General features: G+C 44.2%; 2 protein-coding genes across 6 annotated transcripts in view; one reads left to right on the forward strand and one right to left on the reverse strand.

The window, feature by feature from the left end:
• The window catches only part of LOC144667837 (alpha-2,8-sialyltransferase 8F-like), a 1155130-nt gene that overhangs the window by 885694 nt on the left and 248814 nt on the right, over window positions 1-20622 (reverse strand). The window lies entirely within an intron of this gene.
• Window positions 1-20622, forward strand: part of LOC144667838 (SH3 and cysteine-rich domain-containing protein 2-like) — a 110964-nt gene that overhangs the window by 69686 nt on the left and 20656 nt on the right. Inside the window, exons 3-7 of one of the 2 annotated variants that reach the window (XM_078529354.1) lie at window positions 6556-6653; window positions 10434-10515; window positions 13598-13710; window positions 14410-14488; window positions 15058-15119. In XM_078529354.1, the coding sequence (XP_078385480.1) occupies window positions 6556-6653; window positions 10434-10515; window positions 13598-13710; window positions 14410-14488; window positions 15058-15119 (434 nt within the window). The remainder of the gene's footprint in view (window positions 1-6555; window positions 6654-10433; window positions 10516-13597; window positions 13711-14409; window positions 14489-15057; window positions 15120-20622) is intronic. The other variant, XM_078529355.1, reaches the window with a different exon arrangement.

A 20622-nucleotide genomic window follows, 5' to 3' on the forward strand; every position in this document is an offset into this window, starting at 1 on the left:
TCAGCTGTGCCCAGGATAACCTTTATACCTGTGGCCCTTAAAGAGGCCTCGAGAGGTGCCAAAATAGTTGCCTGAATGTAAAGCTGGGAGGAGCACTCACCCTGCAGTTCCTATACATCAATTAAACCCACCTTGGGCCTCAAAATCACAGGGGCTTTTTGTGATAAGAATGGAGAGCTGACTAATTGCCTCCCCCTGCCACCACCCCCTCCCCCTCTCCTCAGCACTTTGCATTCCTACAGGGAGGTTGCAAATCAAGTCTAGAAAGGGACAGAGACAGACCCTTCTTTGCCTCAGGTTCCCAACAGTATTGATAGAAGCCTGTGAATACACCAACATGCACAATCTGGCCAGAGACAGTCCATAACGAGCAGTGATGAGTAGGAAGGGAGAAAATTCCTCAATGGGGGAGGAGGCATGGGTCTCACCCACCATCAATACTTCATGTCGAAATATGGCTTAATGTGAGTATTCATAACATTATCTATAACTCTCATTGTCAAAAATACAGCATGTGTGCGGTGAGACTTGGTGTGAGGGACACAGAAGTGCAAGGACATTCAAAGCTAAGTAAATACATAAATAAATAATTGTTCTAAAAGCCACACCGGTTCTATCTTTCTAAAGGGGGTTTGTGATTAATGGACTCCCAACCTGCTGAAGGCACAGGTCTTTAATTCAGCTGACAGATCAGTCAGTCTCACGTCAGTGGTAGGGAAACTATTGGAGAAATTTCTGAAGGAGAGTATCTATCTCCACTTGGAGAGACAAGGTTTGATCAGGGATAGACAGCATGGCTTTGTCAGAGGGAGGTCATGCCTAACAAATTTGATTGAATTTTTTGAGGTGACCAGGTGTGTAGATGAGGGTAGTGCACTTGATGTAGTTTATATGGATTTCAGCAAAGCCTTTGACAAGGTCCCACATGGGAGACTTATAAAGAAGGCAAAGGCACATGGTAATTTGATAAGGTGGATTCAAAATTGGCTTAGTTGTAGGAGGCAGAGGGTAACAACAGAAGGATGCTTTAGGGACTGGAAGCCAGTGTCCAGTGGCGTACCACAGGGATCTGTGCTGGATCCCCTATTATTTGTCATTTATATAAACAACATAGATGACTATGTGGGGGGTAGGATTAGTAAGTTTGCAGATAACACAAAGATTGGCCGGGTGGTTAACAGTGAGGTTGAGTGTCTTGGGCTACAGGAAGATATAGACGGGATGGTCAACTGGGCAGATAAGTGGCAGGTGGAATTTAACCCTGAAAAGTGTGAGGTGATACACTTTGGAAGGAGTAATTTGACAAGGAAGTATTCAATGAACGGCATGACACTAGGAAGTTCTGAGGAACAAAGGGACCTTGGTGTGTGTGTCCATAGATCTCTGAAGGCAGAGGAGCATGTTAGTAGGTTGGTGAAAAAGGCATATGGGACACTCACCTTTATCAATTAAGGCATAGATTACAAAAGTAGGGAGGTCATGTTGAAGTTGTATAGAATCTTGGTGAGGCCACAGCTGGGGTACTGTGTGCAATTCTGGTCGCCACATTATAGGAAGGATGTGATTGCACTGGAGGAGGTGCAGAGGAGATTCACCAGGATGTTACCTGGGATGAAACATTTAAGTTATGAAGAGAGGTTGGATAGACTTCGGTTGTTTTCGTCGGAGCAGAGAAGACTGAGGGGCGACCTGATCGAGGTGTACAAGATTGTGAGGGGCATGGACAGGGTGGATAGGGAGCAGCTGTTCCCCTTAGTTGAAGGGTCAGTCACAAGGGGGCATAAGTTCAAGGTGAGGGGCAGGAGGTTTAGGGGGGATGTGAGGAAAACTTTTTTACCCAGAGGGTGTTGACGGTCTGGAATGCACTGCCTGGGAGGGTGGTGGAGGCGGGTTGCCTCACATCCTTTAAAAAGTACCTGGATGAGCACTTGGTGCATCATAACATTCAAGGCTATGGGCCAAGCGCTGGTAAATGGGATTAGGTAGATAGGTCAGGTGTTTCTCACGTGTCGGTGCAGACTCGATGGGCCGAAGGGTTTCTTCTGCACTGTGATTCTGTGATTCCACACACATTAGTATTACCTCAATGATCAGGGAGCCAAGATAAGCAAATTAAAATGGAATAGTATCCATATGAAAACTTAATAAATAACGACCAGCAGGTCAAACATCATGGGCAGGATTTTGCGTCCCACAGGCGGACACGTGCCCGACCCAATCAGGCATAAAATAGTGCGTGATGACATCGGGCGAGTGTCCCAATGTCATCGCGCACTCACGCGATGTTTCAGTCGGAGTGTACACACAAAAGTTGGCAGCACCCCAGTGGACAATTAAGAGGCCTATTAAGCCCATTAATCAATTAATTCAGTGGTATTTTTCGCTGCCCATCCAACCTTACAGTGGGCGGGCGGACGGATCGGCCAAGCGGCCTTCGGATTTTTTAGGAAATCCCATCCATGAGCGGGATGGGGTTTCCAACAGTAATTTGAAAAAAAAAATTAAACATTTTTAACATGTCTCTGTTCGTGTGACTGAGCCACACGTGGGAACATGTTTCCTTTATTTTTACAATCTTTATTTTGGATTGTAAAATTCATCAGCTCCCTGAGGCAGCTCTGTGCCTTTGGGGAGCTCTCAGTGCGCGTTCCCTCACCCCCACCCCCATCCCGGCAGCGCTGAGGTCCTCCGCGCGCCTTTCACACCGGTTAGCCGTTAATTGGCCAGCCAGCCAGCGTGAAATCATGGTCAGGGCCCAATCGCAGGCGGCGGCCCGTTTTGTGGCCACTCCCATGTGGCCTGCCACGCCCACCCTTGGAAAGGAAATTCCTGCCCCATGGGCGCTTCACTCCCAAACTCTTAGGTGGTGAGCTCACATTGTATTTAGACATCCAAAATGCCCTTTGAGAAAGAGTTGAGTGAGTGGACTAGCTGAGATCGGTGGGTATTGAGGGTATGACCTAACTGGCTGAAAGGTAGGAAACAGAGGGTTGTTGTAAGGGAGCTCGACTACAATGGAAGGTTGTATTGAATGGGATGCCCTGGGGTCTTGAGGATGGTATCCCTCTTCCTCAACATTACGAATTTGAGTAGTTACACCACAGAAACACGCTATTCAGCCCAACAGATTTATGCCATGTTTATATACTCCATGCAAGCTTCCTCCCATTCATTATCTAACCCTACCAACACATCCATTCCTTTCTCCCTCATGGGACTTATCGACATTTCCCTCAAGCGCATCTATACAGGCAGTGACTTCCACATCCAAACCACTCTTTGGTTAAAGAAGTTTCTCCCGAAATGCTTGCTGGATTAATTAGTGATTATCTTATATTTATGGTGCCACGTTCTGGTCTAGCATGCAAGTAGACATATCTCTCCATCGACCCTATCAAGCCCTTTCATAATTTTAAAGACCTCTCAGGCCATTTACCAAACTTCTTATTTACACGCAAATTGTTCAGAAAAGCAGCCTAAATGCCTCAGGCTTTTCATGCGCAGACGATGCCAGGATAACACACACTCTAGACTCAAAACACTGCAGCCAAGATCTTGCACAGCTCAACTAGGTTTTCACTTAAGACAATCAATAACAAACGAGCTTCAGCCCAAACAACGCGGTATAAGAAGCAAGTGCACTAGATGGGAGTTGGCAAGGGCCATATTGAAAGATGCCAAAGAGCTGATTTTAAGTCCGGAAGGAAGCCAACAGGAGCGGACAGCAGCCCCATGTGACCCGTGCAATGCCATTGGAGGTGTGGCAGATTTTAACTGCTTATGTGAATGTGTTAGCTTCATCCACCCCCAAAATTGCCTGCATTAAAATGGGGGAACCCAAGGGCACAGAGCGGAAAATGGAGGAGCTCCGATTTAATAGCTCCTTCGCTGCTTTCCCACTGATCGGGGAATAATTTAAAAATTTCCCCCCCTGGTGGCATTTAATCCTTTCAACTGTATCTAAACACTGGTTTAGCCTCAGCTGGAGTGTTGTGTCTAGTTCTGGGCATTGCACTTTAGGAAGGATGTGAAGGCATTACAGAGGGTGCAGAAAAGCTTCACGAGAGTGGCTCCAAGGCATGAGAAACTTCAGTTATGCAAAAAGATTGGAGAAGCCCAGGCCTGTTTCACTTGGAGAAGAGAAGGTTGAGAGGAAATTTGATAGAGGTATTCAAAATCATAAGGGGTCTGGACAGATTAGATAGGCGGCAACTGTTCCCATTGGTGCAATGATGGAGAACCAGAGGGCACAGATTTAAGGTAATTGGCAAAAGAAGTACTGGCAACATGAGGAAAAGCTTTTTGGGAAAAGCTTTTTCATGCAATGAGTGGTCTGGGGTGCGCGGCCTGCAAGTGTGGTGGAGCCAGGTTCAATCGAGGCTTTCAAGGGGGAATTGGATAATTATCTGAAAAGGAAGAATGTTTGGGGCTACAGGAGAAGGTGAGGGAATGGCAGCAGGTGAATTGCACCTTGGGAGAGCCATACAGACATGACGGGCTGAATGGCCTTCTGTGTTTTAGCCGTACTGTGATTCTGTAAACAGTGAGAAGCAGCAACAAAGCTTAAAGGACATTAGGTTCCATTCCCTGACATTGTGCTGAACCCACACAATGCCCTGACCACCTTGCACATGAATATTGTACACAGCCCTGTACCTCGACTATCCAAGCCCTGAAGACAATGCAGAGGAGGTCAACAAAATTCCTGATGGCCAGCCATTAGAAACCATCCTATAAGCTTCAGCCTTGAAAAGAGGAGAGATAACTGTGAATAATCCTCTCTGCCACACCAGTGAAACAAGACAGGACACTGGATCAGTTTGCAAACCAGCTGTAACAGGAAGAGAGGCAGTGTTGGTATTTTCGAAGGATGGGCCCAAATAATCTGAAGGACTTTAATTTTTTAATCCCAATTGGTCTTTTAATATCATGAGAGTTCAATCTATGACTTCTCACCTTGTCCTGACCCTGTCCAGTGTGAACTTGATCAAAGGTGGTCACCTTAGTGATATTAAAAGCTCACTTAAGGGATGCAAGGCTGGATTGGACCAGCCTTACAAAAGAATTTCATGAGCTAAATATCACACCAGAATTCAGGCCATTTTGGATTAATATTTAAACTTCCCTCATCTACGTACAAATCTGGGGCCAAACAGTATCACAGTATCTTTACAGTGCAGAAGGAGGCCATTCAGCCCATCCAGTCTGCACTAGTTCTCTGAAAGAGTATTCCACCTAGTCCCACTCACCTGCCTTATCCCCATAACCTTGCACATTCTCTCTTTTCAGGTAGCAATCCAATTCCCTTTTGAATACCTCGACCAAACCTGCCTCCACCACCCTTTCTGGAAGTTTGTTCCAGATTCCAACCACCCTCTGGGTGAAAAAATTTTTGCTCACATCACATTTACTCCTTTTACCAATTATATTGAAGCTGTGCCCTCTGGTTCTTGCTGTTCCTTTGAGTGGGAACAGTTTCTCAGTGTTTACCGTGTCCTTACTCCTCAGGATATTGAATACCTCTATCAAGTCTCCTCTCAGCCTTCTTTTCTCCAAGGAAAACAGTCCGAGCCTCTCCAATCTATCCTCATAGCTACAGTTCTTTATTCATGGAATCATTCTTGTGAATCTCCTCTGTGCTCTCTCCAATGGCTTCACATCCTTCCTCAAGTATGGCACCCAGAACTGGACGCAGTATTCCAGATGAGGCCTAACTAGTGTCTTATACAAATTCAACATGGCCTCCTTACTCTTGTACTCAATGCCCCTATTAATAAAGTCTAAGATACTATATGCTTTAGTAACCGCTCTTTCAACATGCCCTGTCATCTTCAATGACCTATGTATGTATGGACTGAGGTCCCTCTGTTCCTGCACCTCCTTTAGAGGCTCTCCCTTTATTTTATACTATCTCACCATATTGCTCCTGCCAAAATGAATCACCTCACACTTCTCTGCATTAGCTTCATCTGCCACATGTCTGTCTAATCCATCAACATGTCTATGTCCATTTGAAGTTCAAAACTATCCCCATCACAGTTGACAACATTTCCAATCTTCGTATCATCTACAAATTTTGAAATCACGCCCTGCACACCACAGTCTAGGTCATTAATATATATCAGGAAGGGCAAGGGTCCCAACACTGACCCCTGCAGCAACCTCTCAAATTGTCCCGATATAGCAACATTAAAACAGCATAAGATGTCCCAAAATGATTCAGAAAGTTAGGACGGCATCAGAGCCAAGCAGCAGGAGGAAGGTGAGTTAGACTTCATGACCAAAGAAGAAGATTTAAATTAAGCTTTTGACTCTGGGGAGAGTGGCAGGGAGTAGAAAGATTAGGGAGGGTATTTGCAAGTGAATGATCGACACGTGGTGATGGAGATGGTCAGGAATGGGGAATAGGAGTATAGAAAGTCAACCAGAGATTGAAAAGTGGAAGGAACAGGTGGAGATGCAAGGCAGCCAGTCAGTTGCAGGGTTAGACTGTGGAGGGAGATGACACAAGGCTCATCATACAATATTGTTTATTTTTCTGTTTTGTGTTTTCAGGATATTCTAAACGAGGATGGCGATGCAAACTCTGTAAAATCAATGCTCACCCACAATGCGGAGAGGATGCCTCTCAACAGCATTGCATCGGAAAATTGGTGAGTGGTGTTCAAGAGCTCAGTTATGTTGCTGCTGAATCATATGACTAACCCAATGGACAGTTGCTGCAAATTTGGTGTGTCAAAACTTCAGGACCTAGCAGAGGAAATTTTTCAGACTTCTGAACTGGACTTGCAATATAAATACTGTGCCTACAAGAGCAAGTTAAAGGCTAGGAATCCTGTGTTGAGTAACTCACCTCCTGACTCCCCAAACCTGTCCACCATCTACAAGGCACAAGTTAGGAGCGTGATGGAATTCTCTCCACTTGTTTGGATGAGTGCAACTCCAACAACACAAGAAGCTTGACACCATCCAGGACAAAGCAGCCCACTTGATTGGCACCCCTTCCACAAACATTCACTCCCTCCACCACCGATGCACAGTGGCAGCAGTGTGTACCACCTACAAGATGCACTGCAGGAATTCATCAAGGCTCCTTCACCAGCACCTTCCAAACCCACGACCACTACCATCTAGAAGGACAAGGGCAGTAGATAGATGGGAACACCTCCAGCTGGAAGTTCCCCTCCAAGCTACTCACCATCCTGACTTGGAAATATATCGCTGTTCCTTCACTGTTGCTGGGTCAAAATCCTGGAATTCCCTCCCTAACAGCACTGTGGGTGTACCTACACCACATGGATTGCAGTGGTTCAAGAAGGCAGCTCACCACCACCTTCTCAAGGGCAATTAGGGATGGGCAATAAATGCTGGCCCAGCCAGCGACGGCCTGCATCCTGTAAGTGAATAAAAAAAATATTTGTAGTGCTGCTTTTTATTGTCATATCCTTAAAGGATTTTCATTACAAATAAAACCCCCACTGTATTGTGGAATCCTCCAGCAAGAACGAGAAAACAAAACAAACTTGGATATTTATAAAGCACCTTTCATGAGCTCAGGACATCCCAAAGTGTAGTCACTGTTGTAATGTAGGAAATGCAGCAGCCAATTTGTGCACAGCAAGCTCCCACAAACAGTAGTGTGATAATGAGTAGATATGTCTTATTTAGTGAATGCTGGTTCAGAAATTTATTCTGCACCTTGACCTAGGAGGGCTTTGTGTCTAAAACAAGAGTGTGTTTTACTCTCCAGTGCCACCTTTCCTTGCTTTCATGAGCCACATTAAAACTTTGTTGAAGAATAAAAAGTAAAGTCAGGACACTTTGATTAGGACATAGCCTGTTGTTCTCAAAACTGGAAAATATTTGAGTCAAATGACATGAGATGCTAAAAGAATCTTTACTGAGTTTACTGAGGTATCTCTTTATAAGATATTGCTGTCACTGCCTGCAGTAAATATTCATCCACATAACCAACCATTCTGCCAGCCTAAGTATGAAATATGAACAAACAACCTTGTAAATCAGGGGATTAATTACATCCATCACAAACTGTTGCACAAGCAGTAGCAGAAATATGTCACCGAACAGTCAGTCAAGTACTAAGACGTCAAATTCAAGTCAACAGATCTACTCGTGCGTTGGAGATGGATTAGTTCAGATTCAGTGAAAAACAGAAGGGATTACAGTCAGCTGACTTGGTCTCTGCCAAGACCTGAAGTTGCCTGTTGGTATTTCATTTAATGTATGAGCTTGTCGCTTCTCCCCACGCTGTCATAATCATTATACTACCCAGGGACATTTATAAATCATGCCACTTCTAATCATTATGTAAGCCCTTTTATTATGGGCTTCTTTCTTTTTACTTAAAGTGACAGGAACATCAGTTTTGACCTTTTTGTAGGGCGTATTCATTTTCTCAGCAATTCTGCCTTTGGCAGAAGAGATTTATGTGACTGGTGTGAAGGATGAGAGAGAACTGTCACAAACTGACATGCTCTTTTAAGGTGGGTCAACCTTGTTTAAGAAAGCAAAACAAATGGACCCAGTGGCAGTGCCTCCAACCAAGTCGGTGGGAAATGCAAACACCATTCATCAAGGAATGTGAACCTGAAAGGATAAATTGGATCTTAACAATTTGTGTTAGCTCCAGCCAGCTAAGTGCAAGTGTACCTACAAGAGGCATAATGCATGTATTTGTAAGTGGATATGTATAAGCGATGTTTAGATGTCTGCCTGTTTCCACCTCTACAACATCATCCAAATTCACCCCATTCCAGCTCATCTGCTGCTGAAACCCTCATTCATGCCTTCATTACCTCTAGACTTGACCATTCCGATGCACCCCTGGCTGCTCTCTCATATTCTACCCTCCGAAAACTTGAGGCTGTGTAAAACTCTGCTACCTGTGTCGTAAGTGCACCAAGTCCCAGTATCCCTGTATTTGCTGACCTAGCATTGGCTCCTGGCCAAGCTGCATCTTGAGCTTAAATTTTCATCCTTGTCTTCAAATCCCTCCATGGCCTCGCTCCTCCCTATCTCTGTAATCTCCTCCAGCCCTACAACCCCCTGAGGTGACTGCGCTGCTCTAATTCTGGCCTCTTGTGTGTCCCCGATTTTAATCACTCCACCATTGGTACTTGTGCCTTCAGTTACCTGGGTCTAAGCTCTGAAATACTCTCCCTACACCTCTCCGCCTCTCTACCTCACTTCCCTCCTATAAGACACTCTGTAAAACCTGCCTATTTGACCAAGCTTTTGGTCATAATGACCTAATATTTCCTAATGTGGTTGGTATCATACTTTGTTTTATAATGCTCTTGTGAAGCACCTTGGGACATTTTATTATAGTAACTGTTCTATATATATTTAGATCGTTGCTGTATATATTTTAACTTATTAAATTTCCACATCCTACATCGGCTGCCTGTGTACAAAGCTGTATATCAGCTGCTTGAGCCTATGTGCGTAGGCACTACTAATGTTGAAACTTTCTTATTCCTGAATTCAGCATCTGAAAGGCACTGCATACAAAATAAAATATAAGACCTACTTCGGGCATTTCTAGCTTAAAGGATTGCTTCCCCTTGCCATTACCAAACAACTCTAACTGTGGTGTTTTACCACTTGCAAGATGCTGTTTGGAAACCTGAATCAAAAATGGTCACCCTAGCAGGGTCACACATGAGTCAAACCAATGCAATTATATATTTTTTCAATCGCTAAGTGACGATTTTTGCCACAATTTAAAAAAAATTAATTTGGACGTTAGATTGAGGTTGCATTGTAATTTTTGTACCTTTGTTCAAAGCTAGTATCAAAATGATGTTGCTTACCACTTCTCTACTGATCTGTCCCACTGACCAAGTTCAGCTTTGAACACATAACTGAAATGATTACTAGAGAGGGATTAGGTTTTCTCTCACTGTTTTCATTCCATTATGCAAATCAACATTATTTTGAACTTTGAGTGACTGATCACTATAGTGAGAGAAAATCCCAATAGATCTCAACATACAGGAGGTAAAATTCAACTTTAGTGCAAAGTGGGTGGTGTTGAATCATCGCCTGTTATACATGATTTTCCTTTCTGTATGGCTGAATCGGGTGGGATGTATAATGAATTTCGCTTCCTCATTTTGCTTCCCTTACCCCATCCTCCCCACCAAAGTTGACTTTTACTCTCAATGGAGAGATGAAATTGGCCTGTGATCAGCTTACAAAGTCATCAGTTCACAAAGATAATGGAAGTGACAAATATGATGGTACATGGCAAGGTGATTAAACTTGATGGTTTTCATGCAGAGGTCTCTTAGTTATATATACATGTTTCACATTGTTCGAGTCAATTGATCATTTGACTTCAAGATCCTAAGAAGATGCCAATAATCACTTTAACTACCATGCCCTTCCTTATTTCATGTCACGATTGAAAGCCAATGGGATTCCGTCGGAATTTCAGCTCTCCACTTCTCATCCATGAACAATATGGATTTGTTAAGGAAGCCATGCCAATTGGTGAGTAAATAGACACATGTTAAATGCATCCAAACTATCCTATGTCGCATGATCTTTCGCAGCCTATCTTGGGATCTTAAGAAATTGATAAATGCTGTAAGGAGAAAATGATTGATATTATGGAAGGAATATTCTAGAAATATCTTGTAACGTCTTCTTCATATTTCCTATTTCACCCCCTTTACATTCTGATTTTTATTTGGTCTAAGATGAAAGGTGCACCAATGTCAATATTGCTGCTCATATTATTGCTAATAATCTCTGTTTCTTTCCATTTTTTTTCTCACTTTTTATATCTCTCCCCAAACAAACTACTCTTTCCTGACAACAAGATTTGCAATTGACCCGTATACAGGACTTGGCCAATCCTAATCTTTAACCAGTGGGGCCCATTGCTTTATAGGGGGAGGTGCAGAGCCAATGGGGCTAATTTTGACTTTGGCTAATAGTGTAAAATAAGCACTATTGACTTCAGTGGGAACATAAATCAGGAGATATGCGTAATGGGCACCTGCTCTGATTTTGCACTATCTCCCAACTTACTTCCGTATCTTCTTCCATCCAATTTGCTCCTTCCTGATTAATTCTTTGCTGGTGAACAATTCTATGGTCACCAATGATGCTTCAGTACTTCACTTGCTTCTGGAGGAACCTCACAATTCAATCCTAATCCTGTCCAAATCCTAGCAGTGGTGTTAATGTTTAAACTCTACATTTTTTAGACGACGTTTTTTGTTGACCAAATTGAGAGATGTCTGTGTTGGGGAACAGGAGGCTTTTGTCACTCCTTGCCAGTAATAAATCTCCCCAGATTATTTACAGTGTGGTTTAGATGTGGAGCAAAGCACCAGACTATGATGTCAGAAGAGCACTCCCACATTTCCTTCCCTTGCTTGGCGTATGCCTTTGTGTTTAGTGTCAAATCAACAGCCGACGGGTATAATAGTCACACTCAAGTGATGGAAAAACTCATCAGACCTGACAGCATCTGTGGAGAGAAAAACAGAGTTAATGTTTCGAGTGCAATATGACTCATCTTCGGAACTGGGAAGCTCTTCTTGTTATTTATAGTAAAATATTTTGATTGAACATAACAAACAGAGAATTGCACATCACTGAACAAGCCACACACTTACATGTACTTTTGTCAACCTGTGTTCAAATATGACTTTGCACCTTATTTTTTGGAAACACATAAACACAAGCTGTTTTGTTTGGGAGGTCCTATCCAATGGACCGGGGTTGAAACTTCTGCAAAGGCAAAGCACTGAGGACCCAACCAATTGCCAGGTTCTCCTGTATCTATTCCAGCGAATATCTTTGAGTCCCAGCTGAGCTCCAGTTCAGATTCCTGAAGTGAAAGGTCAGTCTTTAACCCACCCAATCCATGAAATCACAAGAGCTTCTAATAAAACAGCACCTGTAAAAGTCCACAAATTTAGAGTATTAAAAAGAACTGCTGGGTGTGATGGTAGGTGCCATCAATACCTTAGCAATAATGATACAAGGCTAGGTTTGTTAGTGGGGTAATTATTATATAAATGGGGGATATTGGCTTTAGATTTAGATGCTTTCACCTGACCCCTTTCCAGATTGAGATGAGTGACCTCCATGTGTCGCACTTTCCAATTTACATTTGTTGTTCAGTTGTAGCTGCAGCATCTTTCTGGGCTCCACTGGGAAATAGGGAGTTTTGACTGTCAAGTGTGTGGGATCAACTCTAAGCATTTAACTCCTTAAAATTAATCTTAGAGTAGATTTGCAGATTTAGGCCAAGTGGGTCATTTTCTACTTTCAAGAGCAGATATCAAAGGAGAGACAGGTATTTGCAGTCAGTTTCCCACTTCTAATGTAAAAGTGATGAGCTGGAGGCTGATCTCTCCACAGTGAACAGGAACTGCAGAAACGATGGGGGTGGGAGAGGCAATTGGCACTGCTGGGACTGAACACGGACTACTCCCTGGACTGAAAGCTTATCAAATATAAATGAACTTCAGATCACAAGCTACAAAGAAGTTTTTATGAGAGTGACATCAAAGGCAATATCAGAACACAGGATTTTCATAAACATAACTTCTGGGAAAATTCATAGTTTTTTTTGGCAAAATCGAATAGTTGCAGTTTAATTTTGATGTGTTGCTTTTCTGGTCTGTCAGATCGTCCTCGTCATTGAGGGATTAGAAAAACATTCAACAGTTTTAAATGGCAGAGAAAAGAGGGAGAAACTATTTTCATTGGCAAGAGGGTCAGTACCCAGAGGACATAGATTCAAGATAATTGGCAGAAGAACCAAGAGTGGTGGCAGAGTGAGAAGTACTTTTTTTTTTACACAGTGAGTTATGATCTGGAATGCACTGAAAGGCTGGCGGAAGCAGATTCAATAGTAACTCTCAAAAGGGAATTGGATAAATTCTTTCGAAAGAAAAAAAAATGCAGGACAATGGGGAAGGAGCAGGATAGTGGGATTGATCGGATCGGTCTTCCAAAGAACTGGCACAGGAACCATGTGCCGAATAGCCTCTTTCTGTGCTAAGTGATTTCACAAAGCAGGGTTGTATTCCCTGGAATTTCGAAAATAAAAGGGTGATTTGCACAAAGTTTTCAAGATTTTAAGGAGAACAGAAAGGGCAGATTGGGAGAAATGATTTCTGCTGGTTGTGCAGCCTAGGACTAGGGGGCATAATCCAAAAATTAGAGCCAGACCTTTCAGAAGAGAAATTAGGAAACACTTTCACACACAAAGAGTGGTAGAAGTTTGGAACTCTCTTCCGCAAGCGGCAATTGACGCTGGATCAATTATTAATTTGAAACCTACAATTGATAGATTTTTATTAGCCAAAGGTATTAAGGGATATGGGGAAAAGGCAAGTATGTGGAATGAGTTAGATCAACCATGATCTCATTGAATGGCAGAGCAGGTTCGAGGGGCTGAATGGCCTCCTCCTGTTCCTATGATACTAACAAAAGGTCTGAGTAAAAGGAATAAAAAGTGCCTGATTGTCAATCATATGAGGAAAAGTGCAGAGATTTCCCATGTCTCTGATATATTCTGATTTCCATCATCTCCCCCTCTCTGTTTAAGCCACAAGCAGTAAAGTGGACCCAGTGTATGAAGCGCTCCGATTTGGGACATCTCTCGCCCAGATGAGCCGGTCGAGTTTTGGCAGTTTCTCCGAATCCCCAACAAAGCACATGGTAAATATCAAAGCTCACACAAGGTATATGGGCATCACCTAGAATCACTGTGAAGGGCAGTGCTCCAAAATATCCACCCGCTTCACATCCAAGATCTTTGAACCTCCAAAGGAGGTACCATACCAGAATGAGGATTGCTGTCTACCACCATCAGTTATTGTATTGTGCCAGGTGGCTTGAGCTGACGGTGTCAACTGGAGGGCTGATACCAGAAAGAGGATCTCAACATGGTGTTTGATACCCTGGCTCCCAAGTTCCACAATTGGATTTAAAATCTGAATGGGGGACTAGCCCATGTACTGAGTTTGCAAACAAGTCTCTGGTTCAAGATCTATCCAGGATGAATGAGTGCGTCCTCTAGTGGCTGTAGCTGTCCCTCTGTCTTGATGTAAACTGTGTCACATATTTTTGAATCTGCATTGGAGTTTCTCTTGGGCTCTGCTTCATCATCAGTGGACTCCATGTCCCCATGATCTGGAGTTTGTCTTTACTGCCAAACATCTGGTTGTATCTGAGCTGCATGGGATAGCTGCCCACAGTGTTGTGATTGGAATCCAGCTTGGTGGCATGGGATTGTACACATGGATCTGCATTCCACTGCTCCTCAGTCCAGCACCCTTGACTTCAGACCTTAGGCAAAGAGTAAATGCCTCGTACTGTGTGTGGTCAGTGACTGTTGCCTGCTTTTGTTCGATGCAGGGTGAAAATGGAGACATTGCTGAGGAGCCAGATCTTAGAACAAACAGTTCCGAAACGAGTGAGAGCCAGAAAGACACCAGTGAGTGAACAACAATGAAGCACTTTTGTAGTGTAACCATTACCATAATGTAGGAAAGACGGCAGCCAATTTGTGCACAGCAAGCTCCCACAAACAGCAATGTAATAATGGCCAGATAATCATCTTTTATTGATGTTGGTTGAGCGATCTATATTGACCTGGGAGAATTCTCGTGCTCTTTTTCAAAATACTGTCACAGAACCTTTTAAGTTCACCTGAGAAGACAGATGGGACCTTGATTTAATATATCATCTGAAAGATGGCACCTCCAAGGTGCACTACTGCACTGGAGTGTCAACCCAGTGCTCTGGTGTGGGACTTTAATCTCACAATCATCTGAGTCAAAGTGCTACTCAGTGAGGCATGGCTGACACCCAGTGGTGTGTGAGATATCAAATATCCCAGTAGTATAACTGGCCATGCATTTACCTACTGATCAAAGGTAAGATAGGTTAAAGATTAAGCTGCCTGAAATGGATCACTTTGATCATAGCTTCTCTCTCTCTCTCTCTATTACATCCTTGTACCTGGCATTCATTTTTTTTTTTACATGCTTTTTTCTCCTCAAGCACCTTTGGAGAACGGAACAGTTGAGACAGAGGAGAAGAAAGACAGTGCCATCCCCATTCAGGTAAATTAGGGGAGAAGGTGGCGAAATGGGAATTTGCTTTTGCTCTGGGGTCATGAGTTCAAATCCCACCATAGCACCTGGTGAAATTTGAATTCAACTAATGAATCTGGAATTGAAAGCTAGTCACAGTTCTCAGTAGTCATCGACTGTTGTAAAAACCCATCTCGTTCACTAATGTCTCTTTAGGGGAGGAAATCTGCCATTCTTACCCGGTCTGGCCTACATTTAACTCCAGATCCACAGCAAAGTGGTTGATTCTTAACTGCCCCTCTGAAATGGCCTAGCATGTCGCTCAGTTAAAGGGCAATTATGGATGGGCAACAAATGCTGGCCCTGCCAGTGACACCCACATCCGATTAAAGAAAAACAATCCAGTTGACGTTTGAAAGTGGAAGGAGCTATTAGTATGCGGACGCTGGGTGACGTGTCCATGGAAACCAGATTGGCAGGGGGAAGGTAATCATCCAACAAGCATAATCACAACAGAGAAGTGAGGAACCGAGGGCACAGCCCAGATTCTCAGGGGGGTAGGGGTGCGTGGCGGGGAATCAGCTCTGCTTCCCTGACTCCCCTGTGGGAATAATTGAAATGGCAGGGCTCATGGCTCATCAGCCTGTAATGGGTAGAGAGGTCGTGACCAGGCCTGTATAATGGGGCCATCCTTCAAACCGAGAACTCTCCTCCAGCAGAATCCTTGCAAACAGCAAAAACACAAATGAGATTATTACCCATTATACTGTTCAGCTTGTCAGGTTTCTCATGTCAGCAGATACCTATTTGTCTTGCTGCTAATTAGAGCTTCTCACTGCAAACACAGAGATTCGTTATGGTCTGTCCAAGGAACAATTTGCTTATAACCAAAGTTATGGGTTGGTGACTGACAAATCCTTCCTTTGCCTCTTTAGGAGTCTCTGACATTGAAGCAGGATGTTGCTGGAGTGGGGGATCTTGCAGCATTGCCCCTGAGTTCAGTTTTGTTTTCTTCATCTTAAATTTGCAACGTTTTGCGCCAGAAATCGCTGGAATTTCGAGCTGATAGCGGTGCGATGAGGGCAATAGGGCATCTGGGACTTGGCTCAATGATGGGTCTACCTCCTTAATCAAGGAGATGTAAGAATAGAGAACGAAAGTGAGGAGCGATGGAGACGGAATCTGAGAGGATTAGAAGCAAAGGAGAGAACAATTAAGAGAGAGAGAGAGAGAGAAAATGGATAGTAAGGAAGAGAAAGACAGTGGGATGTGGACAGTTGTGGTGATCTCAGTTCTCCGCTGGGGACATTCCGTGCAATCCTGACCTCAGCTGGATTTTAGGAACGACCAGCACCTCAGGTGGAGCCCCTGAGTAGAGACTTTGACATCATTCCCAGGGGGTGGTGGTTTAGTGGTATTATCACCGCACTAGTAATACGGAGAAACCACAAGGTAATATTCTGGGGAATCTGAGTTTGAATCCCATTATGGCAGATGTTGGAATTTGAATTAAATTAAAAATCTGCAATTAAAAGTCCAATGATGACCATGAAATGATTGTCGTAAAAACCCATCTAGTTCACGAGGGGAAACCTGCCATCCTTACCTGACTCTTAAATGCTCTCTGAAATGGCCTGGCCCACCATGTGGACTGCAGCAGCTTAAGAAGGCAGCTTATTACCACTTTCTCAAGGGCAATTAGGGGTGGGCAATAAATGCTGGTCCAGCCAGTGATACCCCCAAGGAATTAAAAACAAAATGTCCTGGCAGGCTGGCTGGGGTGGGGGAAATAAGCAGGTGGGAGCGCAGTGCCTAGGAGGTCTCCCATTAGTGGGCTACAGAGGCCTCAGCTGCACTTATCCAGCCAGTGAAGTACAAAATCGATAGTACCCAAGTGTTGGGTGATGGTAATTGTGGAGGGGGAGGCAGGGATATGATGCTGTGCGACTGTTTTCTGCACGTGTCAAAGCTGCTGCTGCGAAGTTGTACATGTGCAACATTGGAATGGTTGTATTGTGGTTATGTTACCAGACTGGTAATGCAGGGGCCTGGATTAATAATAATGTGAGTTCAAACTCCTCCTCCACAGCAGCTGGGGAATTGAACTTAAATTAACTAAGTAAATAAAACCAATCTGGTTTTGTTTATCTAACAAATAGCTAACATCCATGATGGTGACCATGAAACTACTGTATTGTCATAAAAACCCATCTGCTTCACCAAGGTTCTTTAGGGAAGGAAATCGTATCTGATCTGGCCCAATGGGACCAGATTCACATCAATGTGACTGACTCCTGATTTCCCTCTCAGTTGCAGGAGAGATGGGCAATAAATGTTGCCCTTACCAGTGATGCTCAGATGAATAAAAAAAACAATCTGATGATGTAAAAGGTTGACTATGGAAAAGGACAATTATGGAAAAGGGAGCAGGCGATGGCGTAGTGGTGTATTGTCACTGGCCTAGTAAATCAGAGACTGAGGGTTATGCCCTGGGAGCCCAGGCTCAAATCCTGCCATGGCAGATGGTAGCGTTTGAATTTAATTTTTAAAAAATTTTAAAAACCATCGTGGACTCTTGTAAAAAGGGTCTACATGGTTTGGCCTACATGTGACTCCAGACTTGTTGTGGTTGACTCGACTCTTAAATAGCCTAGCAAGCCACTCAGTCCCAAAAAAGCGAATGAAACCAGACAGACCACCAGGCATTGAGCTAGGCACAGGGACGCGACTTGGAGGAAGCACTGAGAGGTGCAGAATGTACTCTGGGTGGGGGACTTCAATGTCTGTCACCAGTAGCACCATTACTGGCTCAGTTCTAAATGTCATAGCTGCTAAACTGGGTCTGTGGCAGTGAGGGTCCCAAAAAGAGGGGAAAAACATTCCTGACCTCGCCCTCACCAAACTGCCTGCTGCAGATTCATCTGTCCATGACAGTATCAATAGGAGTGACCACCGCACAGTCCTTGGAGAGATGAAAACCCACCTTCACATTGAGGCTACTCTCCATTGTGCTAAATGATAACAGATCTAGCAACTCAATACATGAGGTGCTGTGGGCCATCAGCAGCAGAATTGTACTCGAACACAATCTGTAACCTCATGGCCCAGCATATCCCCCACTCTACCATTACCACCAAGCCAGGGGATCAACCCTGGTTCAATGAAGAATGCAGGAGGGCAGCACCAGGCATACCTAAAAATGAGGTGTCAACCTGGTGAAGCTATAACACAGAACTACTTGCATGCCAAACAGTATAAACAGCAAGTGATAGACAGAGTTAAGTGATCCCACAGCCAACGGATCAGATCTAAGCTCTGCAGTCCTGCCACATCCAGTCGTGAATGGTGGTGGACAATTAAACAACTCACTGGAGGAGGAGGCTCCACAAATATCCCCATCCACAATGATGGAGGAGCCCAGCACATCAGTGCAAAAGATAAGGCTAAGCATTTGCTACAACCTTCATCCAAAAGTGCCAATTGGATGATCCATCTCGGCCTCCTCCAGAAGTCCCCAGCATCACAGATGCCAGTCTTCAGCCAATTTGATTCACTCCACGTGATATCAAGAAATGGCTGAAGGCACTGGATAGTGCAAAGGCTATGGGCCCTGACAATATTCTGGCAATAGTACTGAAGACTTGCGCTCCAGAACTTGCCGCGCCCCTAGCTGAGCTGTTCCAGTACAGCTACAACACTGGTATCTACCTGGCTATGTGGAAAATTGCCCAGGTATGTCCTGTACACAAAAAGCAGAATAAATCCAACCCGGCCAATTGCCGCCCCATTAGTCTACTCTTGATCATCATTAAAGTAATGAAAGGGGTCATCAACAGTGCTATCAAGAGGCACTTGCTTAGCAATAACCTGCTGACTCATGCCCAGTTTGGGCTCTGCCAGGGCCACTCAGTTCCTGACCTCATTACAGCCTTGGTTTAAACATGGACAAAAGAGCTGAACTCCCGAGGTGAGGTGAGAATGACTGCCCTTGAGATCAAGGCCACATTTGACTGAGTGTGGCATCAGGGAGCCCTAGCAAAACTGGAGTCAATGAGAATCAGGGAAAACTCTCCACTGGTTGGATTCATACCTAGTACAAAGGAAGATGGTTGTGATTGTTGTAGATCAGCCATCTCAGTTCCAGGACATCACTGCAGGAGTTCCTCAGATTAGTGTCCTTGGCCCAACCATCTTCAGCTGCTTCATCAATGACCTTCCTTCCATCATAAGGTCAGAAGTGGGGATGTTCGCTGATGATTGCACAATGTTCAGCACCATTTGCGACTCCTCAGATACTGAAGCAGTCCATGTCCAAATGCAGTAAGACCTGGACAATATCCAGGCTTGGGCTGACAAGTGGCAAGTAACATTCGTGCCACACAAGTGCCAGGCAATAACCATCTCCAGCAAAAAAAGAATCTAACCATCAACCCTTGACGCTCAATGGCAATACCATTACTGAATCCCTATCACTATCGACATCCTGGGGTTACCATTGACCAGAAATCGAACTGGACTAGCCACATAAATACTGTGGCTACAAGAGCAGCTCAGAGACTTGGAATCCTGCGAAGATTAATTCATCTCCTGACTCCCAAAAGCCTGTCCACCATCTTCAAGGCACAGGTCAGGAGTTTGATGGAATACTTACCACTTGCCTGGATGAGTGCAGCTCTCACAACACTCAAGAAGCTTGACACCATCCAGGACAAAGCAGTCCGCTTGATTGGCACCACATCCACAAACATTCACTCCCTCCACCACTGACGCACAGTAGCAACAGTGTGTACCATCTGCAAGATGTGCTGCAGGAATTCACCAAGGCTCCTTAGACAGCACCTTCCAAACCCACAACCACTACCATCTAGAAGGACAAGGGCAGCAGATAGATGGGAACACCACCACCTGGAAGTTCCCCTCCAAGTCACTCACCACCCTGACTTGGAAATATATTGCCGTTCCTTCACTGTGGCTGGGTCAAAATCCTGGAACTCCCTTCCTAACAGCACTGTGGGTGTACTACACCATATGGACTGCAGTGATTCAAGAAGGCAGCTCACCACCACCTTCTCAAGGGCAGCTAGTGATGGGTAATAAATTCTGGCCCAGCTAGCAAAGCCCACATCCCATGAATGAATAAAAAAAAATCTGGGATAAGATAATTAACTGGGGGAAAGCCAACTTCAATGGAGTGTGAATGGATCTGGGCCGAATAAATCATAATCAAATGTTGGTAGGAGAAAAGGTAACTGAACAATGGGCCACCTTCAAAGAAGACGTAGTTCGGGCTCAGTCAAGATATTTTTCCGTGAAAGGGAAAGATAAGGGTAAACAAATCTAGAGCTCTCTGGATGCCAAAAGAAATAGAGATCAAGATGAAGAAGAAAAAGTGTTGACAGATGTCAGGTGGATAATACAATGGAGAACCAATCTGAATATAGAGGGGGAGTAAGAGAGCAAATATAAGAAATAAAGAGGGAGTATGAAAAGAGACTGCTGCTCACATAAAAGGGAATCCCGAAGTATTGTGTAG

This window comes from Cetorhinus maximus, chromosome 25, assembly GCF_964194155.1.
Source record: "Cetorhinus maximus chromosome 25, sCetMax3.hap1.1, whole genome shotgun sequence".
Taxonomy (NCBI): Eukaryota; Metazoa; Chordata; class Chondrichthyes; order Lamniformes; family Cetorhinidae; genus Cetorhinus; species Cetorhinus maximus.